Source organism: Dermacentor variabilis, chromosome 7 (genome assembly GCF_050947875.1).
Source record: "Dermacentor variabilis isolate Ectoservices chromosome 7, ASM5094787v1, whole genome shotgun sequence".
In the NCBI taxonomy this organism is placed as follows: domain Eukaryota; kingdom Metazoa; phylum Arthropoda; class Arachnida; order Ixodida; family Ixodidae; genus Dermacentor; species Dermacentor variabilis.
The window spans coordinates 115136768-115151734 of NC_134574.1; the positions used below are offsets into that span (position 1 = coordinate 115136768).

At 46.4% G+C, this 14967-nt stretch overlaps 1 protein-coding gene across 1 annotated transcript in view; it reads right to left on the bottom strand.

Annotated features, from left to right (window-relative positions):
- Positions 1 to 388: 388 nt before the first annotated feature.
- LOC142587801 (uncharacterized) overlaps positions 389 to 14967 on the bottom strand; it is a 40552-nt gene continuing 25973 nt past the window's right edge. Inside the window, exons 5-6 of the mRNA XM_075699071.1 lie at positions 12845 to 12945; positions 389 to 1387 (exon numbers count right to left, since the gene is read on the bottom strand). Of these exons, the coding sequence (XP_075555186.1) occupies positions 1239 to 1387; positions 12845 to 12945 (250 nt within the window). The 3' untranslated portion in view covers positions 389 to 1238. The remainder of the gene's footprint in view (positions 1388 to 12844; positions 12946 to 14967) is intronic.

The window sequence follows — 14967 nt, forward strand, 5'->3', positions numbered from 1 at the left end:
ATATCTTCCCTCAAAATCTTCCATGATATAAACTGGCGTTAAAAGTGCTTTTGTCCGACAAAGCGCACAGAAAGCTTGTTTATAATTTAACACCGGGAACGCCACTGCAATCGACGCATGTAGTTGGCACGGATGTTCCGAAACTCGTTCATTTCAGTGCACACGCTAAGTAAAAAGGTCCTGAATAGTGACCGGAGTGAATTCCAGAATTGTGGTGGCAGCCTTTGCCTTCGAAGCCAGATCTTATACCTTGTTGGCATTTCATACCGCGCGGTGGCCTGTCGTGAAAATATTGTCAAGCTCTTTAAGTAATTCAACTGAATAGGTGGGAGTCCTCCATGTGCGAGATTTTCAAAACAAAATTGTATGAACTAATGGAATCGGCAATACGATCGCAAAGCTTAATAAACTCACCTATGAAATTATAATTTGTTCTGCTTAATCAGATTTCTTGCTTACAAGAGTATATTCCCAAAATTCACTTTCGTTTGCTGTCTTTCACATAGTTCGATTTGGCAAGCCACGAACATTTTCACCAGTTCATTTACAGTCTACCACAATATGTTTCTCCCACATGTCACGAAGTTGATTGACAAATTTTGACAAATTTTCCCAAGTTATTTCTATGGTATTCTTGTTGTTGTTGTTGAAAAGAAATAGCTGTTGTTTTCATCTTTATTTTCATAATTACGCACTACGTAAGACTTTTTGAAAGTCAGCGGCATACGAACGTAGCATATTTAGACAAACACCTTCAAAGTGTAGCATACATTCACTTTAAACGAACTTGTTTGAACTCGCCCGCCGATCGCCATCTTGCTGCAGCAAAGGTAGTGCAAAAGCTCATACATTTTTTTTAGTGCTGTCGTGTTTGTATATAGGCCTTGCATATATGATAGCAGACTTTGCATATATGATTGACTTCGGCAACAAAGTTTCACATTGTTTCCAAATAATGGTGCGGCCGAAAAAATAAGAAAAGTACTATGTTGATGGAACGCTGTCTTCCTTCTTGCAGTCTTAGTTGTCTTCAGTAACCGCGTTTTCAGTCGCGTGCCTGACATGTTTCTTTCTCTCACTTTATACACACACACCCAAATATAAGAGAACTACACTATCAACATTTCCGTAAGCGCTATACTATACTTTAACGAATCGTGATCTGTCATGGCGTCACCTCTGACTACAGAAGCATATCAATTCAGAACGTCGCGCCTCGACACGCCACTATGACCGGTTCATCCGTTCAAGCTGGTGACAATTCGCGCCAGTGGGGACAGCAGCGACGAAGACCTTCCTGTCTTGGTTGACTTCGGCAAGGACGGCAGAGTCTTGCAGGCATCCGATCCAGTCTTGTAGTTGGCGCACACCGTGTCAAGCAAGTCGCCTGCGTCCAGATTGACAAAAAATAAGAAACGTTGGCACAAGAATGGTTTCCATTGCGCGAATGCAATGTGCTTAACATCAAAAGCCAAGGGAAAATTTGTTGACTTAGCATTTTGAGCACAAAAGGCATTAATAAATTAAATATTTTCAGTATTAGCCTACAAGTTGCACAATAAAGATATCTTCTGTTAAGTAATATGGTGCTTAGGGATGTGGGGATCTCGCACTGCAAATCAAACTCCGAGACAATAAAAGATGCCTCTGAAAGTGCGACGATGAACAAGTATCCTTGCAGGTGGTGAATTGTAAAACTAAAAATCGTAACTGCAACATACCTTTATTATTATTATTATTATTATTATTATTATTATTATTATTATTATTATTATTATTATTATTATTATTATTATTATTATTATTATTATTATTATTATTGGCGAAGTTTGAGCAGAGGTATTAAGGCTATATGGGTGGGGTTTACAAAATCTGCAACGCCCTTCAGCGTTCACGGGTACAATACTTCACATTTTGGGGCATGAATGTCGAGTGATGCGCTCACCCCATGAATTCTAAGTTGAGGGTAAAGTAGTCAAGAAATGAAAGCATTTGCAAATCAGTCTGTTTGGCCATAAAAAAAACTGCTCTCAATTGTCATTGTCGTAATGAAGAGAGGTGGGCTACGCATGAGTGCGAGGGTGCAAAACGCTTATGAACCAGCTTCGGGCACATGTCGAAGAGAACCACAGGAAGCTTATGTTAATCCATCGCCCCCCTCTACAACAGCGTCTCTCGTAATCCCTCTCTCGTTCAGGACGATATATTCGATGAACTCACCAATTCTTGCTCTTGAGATGCTTTGTTAAAAAAACTTGTTCTTGGGCAAGTTGGTGCTTATGTTTCTCAGACATATTATTGCTAGCGCAATGTAGATGATTTAGTGGCCTTATCCGGCTTCATTTCAAGTAGTAACAATAAGAAAAACACTTACTTCTAGCGGTTGCTCTTGGAACTATTCGCCTCACTATGGCTCGCCAAACAGACCAAACACAAGTTTTACCATTAGCACATTTCACTTATATTGAGAGCGCGTCATCGCCTTTTTTTCTAAGGGCGTATCTTATCTGCACACATCTTTTACACGCAATGCGTGCAGAAAGCGCAATTTTTCATGATCTCTCCACTCGCGCAAAATGGGGGGTTCTCTCTATGAGTCTCCACTGAAGCGCACCTTCACACGGTGTCTGAGGTCACTCACAGTGGTGCCTGCCAGTTACAACAGCAATACAGCAGCGCCCTGTGGACGGCAGATTAAGATTCAATGCCTCGATAACGCCGTACAGGTGAGACTGCCGTTACTTGCCGATCAAAGCAGGCATACAGGCGAATGGCCCCAACGCTAAAGGTAAAAATAAACGAGGGCTAGGGGAGGCGGAAGAGGAGGCTGCCTAGTAAGCGAAGAGGCCGATGGGAGAGGTGGTGTTGCCCGCGAAAAGACCTAGATGCCCGCTGCAGACTGAGACGCGTTTCTTCTGATTTTGCATTATCATTCGCGAATTTAACGTGAGGACGAGGGCGCAGCTATGTTATCAGTCTCCGACCACGATCGTTTAGCTCTTATCAGAGTGGAGTTCGGACGTGTGTGGCAACGCTGCTTGCAAGTGATCTTTTTTTACTGCTTTCCTAAAAGGAGCGAAATAGGATTCGAACTGAGGCCACCAATAAAACTTGTGCGAAAGTAAAACACACAAAGAGAAACAAAGGTTCCTGCTCTTGCGACTTTTCCGCACAGGCTTCTTTCGTAATTATCTCATACTTTCGGTGTTCTTGCGAAAAAAAATTGATTTTTTTTTGCGTAGCCAGCGCTATTCACAACTCAACTGATGTCGCTTTCTTGAGGTTTGACATTATTGAACGCCAGCTAGAGGCATGGCGCTATACAATTAAAAGATACACTAAAGCCTGTATATCCTACAAGGCGACCACACGATATTTTATGTCGAGGCTTTTATAAACTCAGTTCCTCGTTTTTTTCATTGCTTTCAGTCAATTAAATTGGGCTCAACCCTCAGCTCGCAGAAATCAACACTGAATCCACTGTTTTGTGGTCATGAGCAAACTTATATTGTGGTCGTATTATTTTGTTTTCTTATGCAAACATTGCTCAGATCTCGCTCCGTTATTCCTAAACTAGTCGACAAAAGGCAATGACATTTCGTAGGTCTATATAAACCGAGAGGAAGGTGTCGATTTTTCACTGGCTTCATTTTCGAAGTGCCTTCTACAATCGTTTGTAGATCACTCGACAGTTCCATCAAAACAGCTATTAATTCAATATGCGCGGTGCTCTCGCACTACGGAGATTACTCGTTTCCCGCGAACCTGTGAGGCACACCTCTCCGCTTGTTTTCTTTCTCTCTCTATCTGCACCAGTGTCCTACCACGAGAGTTGGATAGGGACGCACTCAAGTCCTACTACCTTTGCGAGTCCGAAGTATTTACTCTAGATGGGACATCTGCGATGAAGTTCACTGCGCCGGGCCTCACATCGCACCACGCGAAAGAGGGGTTTTCCTTCGATCTCCGATTTCAAAGATAACCGACGCTTGTTAGAACAGAACGCGAATGCTAAGTATGCGCCAGACATCAAGCAAAGAGACGAAGAGGAAAACAGCGCCCTCTGACTCCGAAAGTGACCCTGACGGCCGCGATTGCACAAAATCGAAAGGCGCACGCACACGCGCACGTCACAAATGACGTAATGGTAATGCATCACCCCCCCCCCTCATGTCTCTTGTGCCTCGACTTAGCACAATCGAAAGAACAAACTTTTATCAGAAAGCAGCCTACTTATTCAGTTTATTTTCTCTCCTGATTCGATTCAAATGTATAAAAGATTGGCTGCGTGATGTCTGATAAGTGCCTGAGCTTAGTCGTTCGTCTGGTGTGCGCTGTTGAGGTCAATGAGTGATAACCGATAGTAGCCCGCGCAGGTAATTATAATTTTGCCTTCAGATCAGAATTAAAATTTCCACTACGCGTGCGAAATGGTAACTGTGGAGATATATATGTTTTCACTGGAATGCGGACCGTGTGAAAGTAAAAGCAAGAAGAACCAGCGACTCAGAGCAATGTCACTCTCCTCGGAGATAACGGTCGTCGGAGCCAGCTACGGCTATGCCATTTTGGTACCCAGCACACAGACAGGTTCGACCTAGCAGAAAAAGAAGGTTCGAGGGTTCTCTATAAACTTTTTTCTTTTTTTATCCCTTCGCTTGAAATGGTAACGCATCGGTCGTGACGAAACAGCAAAACATCCCTGAACACGTCTTAGACGCTACCGCTCTGCGAAAGCGTCACACATATAGGTGTCCGGAATGCCGTGGCAAGGCAACGTCACAGCTTCGTAGTTCATGAAAAACAATCCTTCTGTTTATTTGTCGTGCGGGAGGCAGCTTCAAAATATTAAACGTCGCAAGGATATCCTTGAAATCATCCACTTAATTATGACAACAAATGTTCTTGCTGCTGCTACACGACATAATAATTACAGCCTGGAGGTCATCATTTCCAAATAAACGGTACAGCGACGCCAATAGCACAAACGAAATCTCTCTAAGAAAATTTAAAGTAGCTTGTCAATACAAGTTATGCCCCGCGTGCACATTAGCTGAAAGATATTGTAAACTGAGCTCACAGAAAACGTTGAATGCAAGTCCAACTATGATAGCACCACCCATTCACTATTTGCTAGAAAGCCCTTTGTCACAACTGGCCTCGCCTGGAGATGCGGCTGAGCAGAGAGGGATACTATAGATAAGCGTTTTCGGGTACTTTCTGGCGGGAACATAAGCTTTCACATGTGCAGATGTCAACTAAAGATATAATAACAAATAATAGCACCACAGGGCATTCGTGTCTTTAAAAACAAACGCGCCACAGGCCTCCATATTCCTGCACATTTATCGAGCTTTAGATTCTATTGCAACTAGAAAGCTTATACATGACTAAAGCACAAATAAAACCGCGTTTTGGTGTTCTTATGGACACCTCGGTCAAGATGCAGTATAGTTGCCGTGGAAGCTTATGCGTAGCAGTTATTATTTGTTTGTTGTTTTCAGATTGGATCTATATTGCATTTACTACAGTCAAAAGTGTTGTCATTCATTCGAAAAGAAATTTTATTTCACCGACGATTACGATACTCCATAATGCGAAATTTAAGCTCAGCTCTATGCACGTTTTTATTTCGCCATATATTGGCTTGCGCGGACAATCTGTCTCGTGCGGCACGTGGCAAGCGGAACGATGTGTGGTGCAACTGCCTTGCTAATCGGTAAATCGCGAGAGGCAGCGCGTGGGTGACGCGCGGCCGCCGCAGACAGACCTCCGCTGATGCAGTGCTTTATTTCCTCATATGGTATCGGTAACATCACCGGTGAACAGACGACGCGCGCTACTCTGGCGCCATCTCGTAGCCATCGTCATCACAGAGCACATACTGCGTGGCACTACGCTCTTCTTCTCGCGCTTTCGCCATACCATCCTCCTCCGCTTTCCTCCTCGCGCTCTCTTCCCTGTCGCCGTCTTTCATCCACGCTCTGCGTTCGCTCTTTCTTCCTTTGTTGTGCTTTTTCGCTAGGTTACGAGGGACGCCGACGCTCGCTGCAGGGACGGGCGCTTAAGATCTGCGCTCTAGAACGTGACGATACGTCTCTGCTCTACTCGAAAATATTTGCGAATGTATTTCCTCGCATCCTCGGTCTCCCTAATCAACTTCATTCTACATTGTCAAGATGTCCGCAAAAACATCAGTCCGCAAGAGCATCCTTATCGCTGTCTTTATGGCCGATGATAATCAGTCGTATTTTGTAGAGGTGGATTTCATATTACATATATTTTTTTTATTTTGTTACCGACAGTCACACCAAGGCGCTATATCGCGATGGTGGCTCGGTGGCGTCCGATTCACTTAAACTGTAAAAAAGTGTAGCAGGGTTTAATGTCCTAAAACTGCACAGTGGGCTATATGGAGGACGAGCGGAGCTATCTGGACCAATTTTCGGCCATCTGGGCTTTTAAGGCGCGTTCAACGCACAGCACGCGAGGCTTATTGCACTCCACCCGCAGTCCAATGCGAACACCGTGGCCAGGGCGGAACCCACGACTTGATGCACAACAGCGCAGTATCATAGCCAACGAGATACAGCGGCGGGTGTCGAATTGCGAAGGACCGAAAGCATATCAAGTAAAACGAATACGTATGACATACGGCAGAATATGTCCAAGTACCAGCCATCCTTTTACTTGGCGAGAAAGCTTTCTGTTGAGTACTTGAGTATATGTTGAGCCCCGACCGAGCTTGAGTGCTTGGACCGAGGTTGAGTGTTGAGCCCGGAACGAGTTGAGTGCTTGGGTATATGTTGAGCCCGCCGTGAGCCTGAGTGCTTGGACTGAGCTTGAGTGTTGAGCCCTGAATGACTTGAGTGCTTGAGTATATGTTGAGCCCGTACCGAGCTTGAGGGATTGGACCGAGCTTGAGTGTTGAGTCCGGAACGAGTTGAGTGCTTGAGTATATGTTGAGCCCGGACCGAGCCTGAGTGCTTGGATCAAGCATGAGTGTTGAGCCCGGAACGAATTGAGTGCTTGAGTATATGTTGAGCCCGGCGCGAGCCTGAGTGCTTGGACGGAGCTTGAGTGTTGAGCCCGGAAAGAGTGTAGTGCTTAAGTATATGTTGTGCCCGGACCGAGCTTGAGTGTTGAGCCTGGAACGAGTTCAGTGCTTGAGTATATGGTGAGCACGGACCGAACTTGTGTGCTTGGACCGAGCTTGAGTGTTGAGTCCGGAAGGAGTTGAGTGCTTGAGTATATGTTGAGCCCGGACCGAGCCTGAGTGCTTGGATCAAGTATGATTGTTGAGCCCGGAACGAATTGAGTGCTTGAGTATATGTTGAACCTGGATCGAGCTTGAATGCTTGGATCAAGCATGAGTGTTGAGCCCGGAACAAGTTGAGTGCTTGAGTATATGTTGAGCCCGGACCGAGCTTGTGTGTTGAGCCCGGAACGAGTGGAGTGCTTAAGTATATGTTGAGCCCGGACCGAGCTTGAGTGCTTGGCCCGAGCTTGATTGTCGAGCCCGGACAGAGCTTGAGTGGTGGGACCGAGCTTGAGTGTTGAGCCTGGAACGAGTTCAGTGCTTGAGTATATGGTGAGCCCGGACCGAACTTTAATGCTTGGACCGATTGAGTGTTGAGTCCGGAACGAGTTGAGTGCTTGAGTATATGTTGAGCCCAGACCGAGCCTGAGTGCTTGGATGAAGCATGAGTGTTGAGCCCGGAACGAATTGAGTGCTTGAGTATATGTTGAGCCCGGCGCGAGCCTGAGTGCTTGGACCGAGCTTGAGTGTTGAGCCCGGAACGAGTGGAGTGCTTAAGTATATGTTGAGCCCGGACTGAGCTTGAGTGCTCGGCCCGAGCTTGAGTGTTGAGCCCGGACCGAGCTTGAGTGGTGGGACCGAGCCTGAGTGTTGAGCCTGGAACGAGTTCAGTGCTTGAGTATATCGTGAGCCCGGACCGAACTTTAGTGCTTGGACCGAGCTTGAGTGTTGAGTCCGGAACGAGTTGAGTGCTTGAGTATATGTTGAGCCCGGACCGAGCTTGAGTGTTGAGTCTGGAACGAGTGTAGTGCTTAGGTATATGTTGAGCCCGGACCGAGCTTGAGTGCTGGGACCGAGCTCGAGTGTTGAGCCCTCAACGAGTGGAGTGCTTGAGTATATGTTGAACCCAGATCGAGCTTGAGTGCTTGGATCAAGCTTGAGTGTTGAGCCCGGAACGAGTTGAGTGCTTGAGTATATGTTGAGCCCGGACCGAGCTTGAGTGTGGAGCCCAGAACATGTGTAGTGCTTGAGTATATGTTGAGCCCGGACCGAGCTTGAGTGCTGGGACCGAGCTTGGATGTTGAGCCTGGAATGAGTTGAGTGCTTGACTATATGTTGAGCCCGGACCGAGCTTGAGTGCTTGCACCGAGCTTGAGTGATGAGCCCGGAACGAGTTAAGTGCTTCAGTATATGTTGAGCCCAGACCGAGCTTGAGTGCTTGGACCAAGCTTGAGTGTTGAGCCCGTATTGAGTGGAGTGCTTGAGTATATGTTGAACCCGGATTGAGCTTGCGCGCGCAGGTGCACCGAAAACGCGCTCCTGCGCGCCTCGTGAGGAATGGCGATTTGCATCTACAAGAGATGCACGCCAGCACGCACCCGCTCCGCTTACTCCAGCCCCTTTGACAGAGATGGTTTCGTACTTTTTTTGAGAGTTCTTTGAAATGCAGGGAGTTTGATATACATTTTTTTTATTTTGAAAGTCGTTAGATCAGCGGCAAAAAGTACAAAAAAAGCGAATTGTCGCATGGCACGCATCTGCCCATTAATTGTGCCCCGCCGCAGTTGCGTAGCCAGGCACGTGGAAACGCGAGGCAGCCAAGTGCCGATAGCTGCCTGGAACAGATATCCGTGCTTAACTGTGCCACGCTTGGACGCGTGTGACCTTTCACGCACCATCTGCGCATGCGTAGGCGCTCCGGCGCTAGCTTGCACGCTCCGCCAAGCGTACGTGTAGTGAGGCCTTTAGGTAAGGATCTGTATGGCGCTCAATATCCTGAGCTGGATATTAAAAGAAATTTGCATAACATATTCGGACTATTTCCTGTATATTGCGGCTACAAAGTGCCCGAGGATTGAAACCGCATTTCTTATATTTCTTGAAGTAAATTAATACACAATAGGAGTGCCCATATCATCACGAACCAGCTTTTACAATCAATCGTGAAATCGGGCTCAAGATCCCCGGACAATGAGACCACGTTCCGGAAATCAGAACTCTTTCGAGCGTGTTGCTTCCTAAAGCATCACTCAAAGTGTACCAACAAGACTTAGTAATATATGTATTTGGTCAGGAATATGTCTTTTTCTCGAGGACCGATTGTTCTTTGGACCCTGTGTCCAAGTATCCATGTACAAACGAATCGCAATACACGCCGTCGGCGTGCCTGTTCCAGCCGACACGGGCACATCAATTATGCACGCACTTGAAAATTTTGGGTGAAATAACATCCGCCGTTGACGAGACCAACTCGTCACCATTATGAAAATGTGTTAACCCCCTATCGTGCCTGAAATAACAAATTGAAATACCCTGTTTCTCACGCACCATGGCTGATTGGAATTGCTTAGGTCAATCGCTTCATTCGATAACTTCTCTCTTCTTTCCATCTTTACTTCCCGTTTCCCTTCCCCTAGTGCAGGGTAACAAACCGGAGGCTTTAACATTGGTTACCTTCCCTGTCTTTCTCTCATTTGCATCTCTCTCTGCCTGTTCCGTGATAATTGTACTCATACTTTCGAGCTTGTTTTTTTTAAATAGTTCGCATGTTTCGTGCACTGTTCTCTTTCATCTATTTTACCTTCCCTGCGCGGTCTTCCAGACCACAGTACGTACAGAACAAATAGATACGTTATCTTGCGTCTGTCTGGCAATGGCGCTACACCTACAACACTGTAAATTAATTCTGACATAGACTTTTTTCGTTTATTATTCATGCGAAGATATAATCAACATGGTCGCTTTTCTCTGCAGCTCTAGCACTCAAGCACAATTTTGTAAGGTTGGTTACCGACAGGGCGCATTACCGTTAGGTGCTTAAATAACTCTATTAACTCATACGAACAACGCTTCTGCTGCACGTAGCATCAGGCAAATCACTCCGTTTCTTTCGGTGCTATCTCCAAACCCGGAAGGCATAATTTTGTCCGTGAGACTCCGCTTCTCGCGTCGCAGCGAGATTATCCCCACGGTCGCGGCCACGCATGCCAAGTTCCTATGCAAAGCAACATTTCGTCTACAGCTCGCGAGCCACGAGCGAGCCAAATGGGCCGACCGACCCGTGCCGAGCGCATTGCTTTTTAGCGCGTGGCTGCACGATAAACTAAAACAAAAAAACGCACGTAAAACTAAAAAAATAAAAAAAAACTTATACTCTGCAGAACCAGGTTTGTTATCGCGCGTTTTCTCGCGCAGAACAAGACCGCGGAGCGAAGAGCGTCGAGATCTACGCCGATCCCGGTTAGCGCACCGTGCTCGTTTGTTTCGAGTCACGCGCAAGGCCAACGACCGAGCACGCTGTGACTGGGTCAAGGCAGCTAATGTAACCGGGCGGCCATTGCCATCTCCGACTGCGCTATTGACTGCGCCACAGTCGCGGGGGGGGGGGGGGGGGGGAGAGGAGGCGTTCTCGAACCGCTCGTAACCCGGTAGAACCGTTTGACGCCTATGTGGGTCGACGCGGAGCGGACCCCGTTTAACCACTCCGTGGTGGCTGCCGCGCACGCCCGACGTATGCATAGATACTGCAGTGCGTGGCATTGGCACGTGTCCCACGGACACTCCCTACAAGACGCGACGCCTCTTCCTGACGCTCCGGGCAGTGAAAAATCATCAAGGGCAGTCAGGTAGGGCCTTCGACACGGAGTAGGCAGTTGAGTGCGAAATCTGTCTGTCAGAGACACGGCGACGTGGTAACTATGTTTGTCGCGTGGTGAGGAGGTCTTCTGTCTCTCTGTCTCTCTCTCTCTCTCATCGTGAAAGTGGATTAAAAGCTTATGTTACGTTCCTATCGGCCTGATGCCGACGTGAACTACAGAACAAAAAACGTTGCGAGCGCGCGTAGGTCGACCGCACCCTCAGTCTAGAAACTACCAAGCCACCAAAATATGCAGCCCGGGGGTGACTCACTATAGTTCGCCACACAATCGGATTCGTCTAAAAAAAAGCACCAGACAAATATTCGCGTCTAAGGAGCCTTACGTGAAGGTGGGGAACACGCGCGGCGTGCTCATAAGTGCTTCCGCTTCGTTGCAATCCAGCCATCGCCTCCGGCTGGCAAGCAGTTATCGACACCACGACAGCGGGCTTCCGGTCTGACCACGTGCGCACGCACACGTAGTCCACGATCGTCCTCCCCAGCTCAAAGAGATCGCGAAGCCTGAAGCGGTTCACCCGCCTTCGGCAGGCGGACTATATCCCGTCAGGGCCAACACTCTTCGCTCACGTGGAACCATGGGAAGGTCGTCGACAGAAAGTATACGGCCCAAACAGGGTAAGCGTGTGCGCTTGAATCCTTGCGAGATGTCGATCGAAGATTAGGCCCACCATTTGCGCCTCGAATCGGAAATAACCGCAGCAATCATGTCTCGACAGAGTTTTGGAAGAGTTTGGTGCTGAAAGCTGGCAGGCGTTTAACGAAGAACGCGGAAGCAAGTCTACTGCGTGCTCCTGTCGTTGAAGGGTGGGCCTCAAATCAGACGAAATCTGCCTGCACAGGCGCGCAAAACACTGTACCTTCTTGGCACTTGGTAGTGCCAGGACGTGATACGTAACACGTTGTTAAGCCCAGTGCTGCACGTATTCATTCATTCATTCATTTACCTACTTACGTACTGTCAGGGCTTCCAGGGCTGACGGGAGCCGTTAAGCACGCAAAAACAAATGAGAAATCTTTTACGAGCTATCTGTCTTCATACAAGGCTAGTAATAGTGGTTTCAAGCAAAGCATTGTAAGGATTGCTGGCAATCGATGCGGGCAGGCGGCTCAAGTCTGAAGCACGTGTTACAAAACTCGCTACCAGGCAGGTTACCGCGATTGTGTAACGTGAAAGAGCCCTCTTGGATCCGAGTTCGTCCTTCCTACTTGCTCTTTGACATGACAACACTGAAGAAATGGTGAAATAAGTCGTCGCTTAGTCCCATTTCACGTTGAGGGAAAATCATTTGCGATGTTGGGCCGTTCTTACTGAGATCAGCGGTTCATCTTGACGTTGCTAGGCTTAAACATACGGCAGTGGGCCGAGAAAGTGCTTCGATTTTTATCAACCACATGGGAGTGACAATGCGGGAAGCTCCGAAAGCCTGCACGTATTCAATAATTTGATCACGCGCTCCAGCACGGCACGCCATGAAAGTAGGCTTAAACCGTCGATCTCTCGGCAGGTCTGCCGTGGTCCGACTGAGATGTGCGACGCGTCCACAGAGTGTCTAACGCATCACGCATTACGCGTACGTATCACTCAGCGAGAAGGGGAGGACCGAAGGGCCCAATCTTTGTTAGCCTCAACCATAAGCAGTCAACAGAAACTGATGCCAATGAAAGCATTACAGAATTATTTGTTCCTTTAATTGAAATGCGTAGGTCGTAAGGCAAAGGCAATTAAGAGTGAACGAAAAAACTTGCTGCCGGTGGGAGTCAAACCCACATCTTCCGCATATAGCGTTTCACGAAGAATTTTGTCCAATGTCTCAAAACGCAAAACTGATACGCCAAGGCTGTTATCGTGCTGACAAAGTTTTTTTTTTTTTGCAGCCCTGACAAAACGAGGAAAGCGGAGCGCGAATTCGAGAAGCACTTGAACTCACCAGCGTATCCGGTGATTAGCTTGTCCACGTACGCCGAGGTTGAACTCTCGCACACTCCTTTCACAGAGTCCGTCATGCAGGTTCTGTACGTGTTGAATGAGCTGCGAGGATAAGGCAAAAATAACAGAAGCGTTTCGGGTATTACGAACACGATGACAAGCACGAAATTCCATCAAGCACGAAATTTCTGGCGCAAAGAAAGTCATCGCTGTCAGGCTCAACTCCAATGGCACATCGTGACATTGTATACTCGTTAAATATTCTTTGAACTTTTCGGGACAATAGTTTGTCCCATGCCTAAACACTCGTACGCTTAAGGATGTAAAAAAAGAAGTATATATTACCGTAGACATCAGTGAGCTCCAACTACACATACGATGAGAGAACCCGCGGTTACAAACTGTGCACTAATCTGACCTATGGCATGCGCCGAAATACCTGGCACGAGATTTTGACAGTGAAATCTACGAAAGTTTTTTTTTCATGAAGTTTTATTACCGTCTGTGTACTGTGACGCTGGTTCCGGCGCTGTTTTCGTATCGCCATGCTCACTTTGCACAAGTAGTGGCCAAACGAAAAACTTTTTTTGTCCCCATCAAACATATAATTTTATCCCATGAAAGTATGTATGTTAGCCGTATGGGACGGAGCATCACCCTTAAATGTGATTTTTTTTACTGCGTATGTGTCTAATCCCGTATATATTGCAAGGATGCTGACAGCATAACCGCAGCTTCTGACAGATCACGACTACTGTAGGAACAAGTCACTATAGTTTAACAGCCACTAAGTGCAATAATTAAACGTATAATTTTCACACCGAGAGATCCGCATTTTCTCTCGTTGTCATGCACTGTGTCCTTGATATACAAAAGAATATTACACTCGCCAACGCACAAATAGAAGTCGCATCTAGTGAACAAAATGTATGGTACAGGTACATGAGTGCCAATATTTTGTCCTTTCTTTGCACACTCGTTTGTACGATTCACGAGGCAGGTATATATATATATATATATATATATATATATATATATATATATATATATATATATATATATATATATATATATATATATATATATATATATATATATATATATACAGCTCCGTGGCTATGGCATTGCCCTGCTGAGCTCAAGGTGGCGGGTTTGATGTTAAAGAACTCTGGTGAAAATAAATCAGGAGTACCCCCACAGTGGCGTGCGTGCCACATAATGACATCTTACTTAAGACGCACTGGTGGGCTAGTCGATTAGTCAGCGCATGGAATATGTAGTGCACTTGGAAACAAGGACGTAACACAGAATGAAAAACCACGAGTGCTATCGGTCTAATGCTGGAGAAACATACATAAACACGCGTTTCGACGCATCCGTGGAGCTCTTCAGAGAAGAGAACGACAAATATTTTTTTTGCCACAATGGGAGCCAGCAGTCATCATGCTTCACGGAACTTCATACTCCGCAAACCTTCATAGTGCACAAAATAGAAACAAAACGAAAGAAAATGAGTGAAATACACCATCTGATATTGCCCCGTTCAGATACATAAAAACATTTTATTCGTCACATGACGCTACCCAGGGAAACTCTTCCGTCCGCGTTGAAATCTCAGCTGCATTCATATTGTCCCGTGTCAGTTTGTTCCTCACACGGCACACCACTGTCGTATTTTCCAGTTTCAGCAGGGAAATTATTCGAGGAGCTGAGATTTCAACGCGTACGAAAAAGTGCATCAGTTACATCTCGGTTGCCTTATCCGGCAAAGAAAAAATGTGTTTTTATGTATCCGAACGCGGCATGGTGAGATGGTGTGTTTCATCTCGCTTTATTTCTGCTTTTTTTTTATTCATTATGTTTTGTGCACTATGAAGGCTTGTAAAGCATGAAGCTTCTTATGGCATGATGGCTGTTAGTTCGTATGAGTGGTCAAAAAAATCTGTGTCGTTCTCTTCTCGGAAGTGTTCCACGCATGCGGTGCAACGCGTGTTTGTGTATGCTGTCGATTTATTGCTGGGTCATCATCATCAGATGATGATGGTGATCATGATGATGATAACCCAGCAATAAATCGACAGTTGCAGTACAACGCTCGTGGTTGTTCATTCTCTGCTGCGTTCT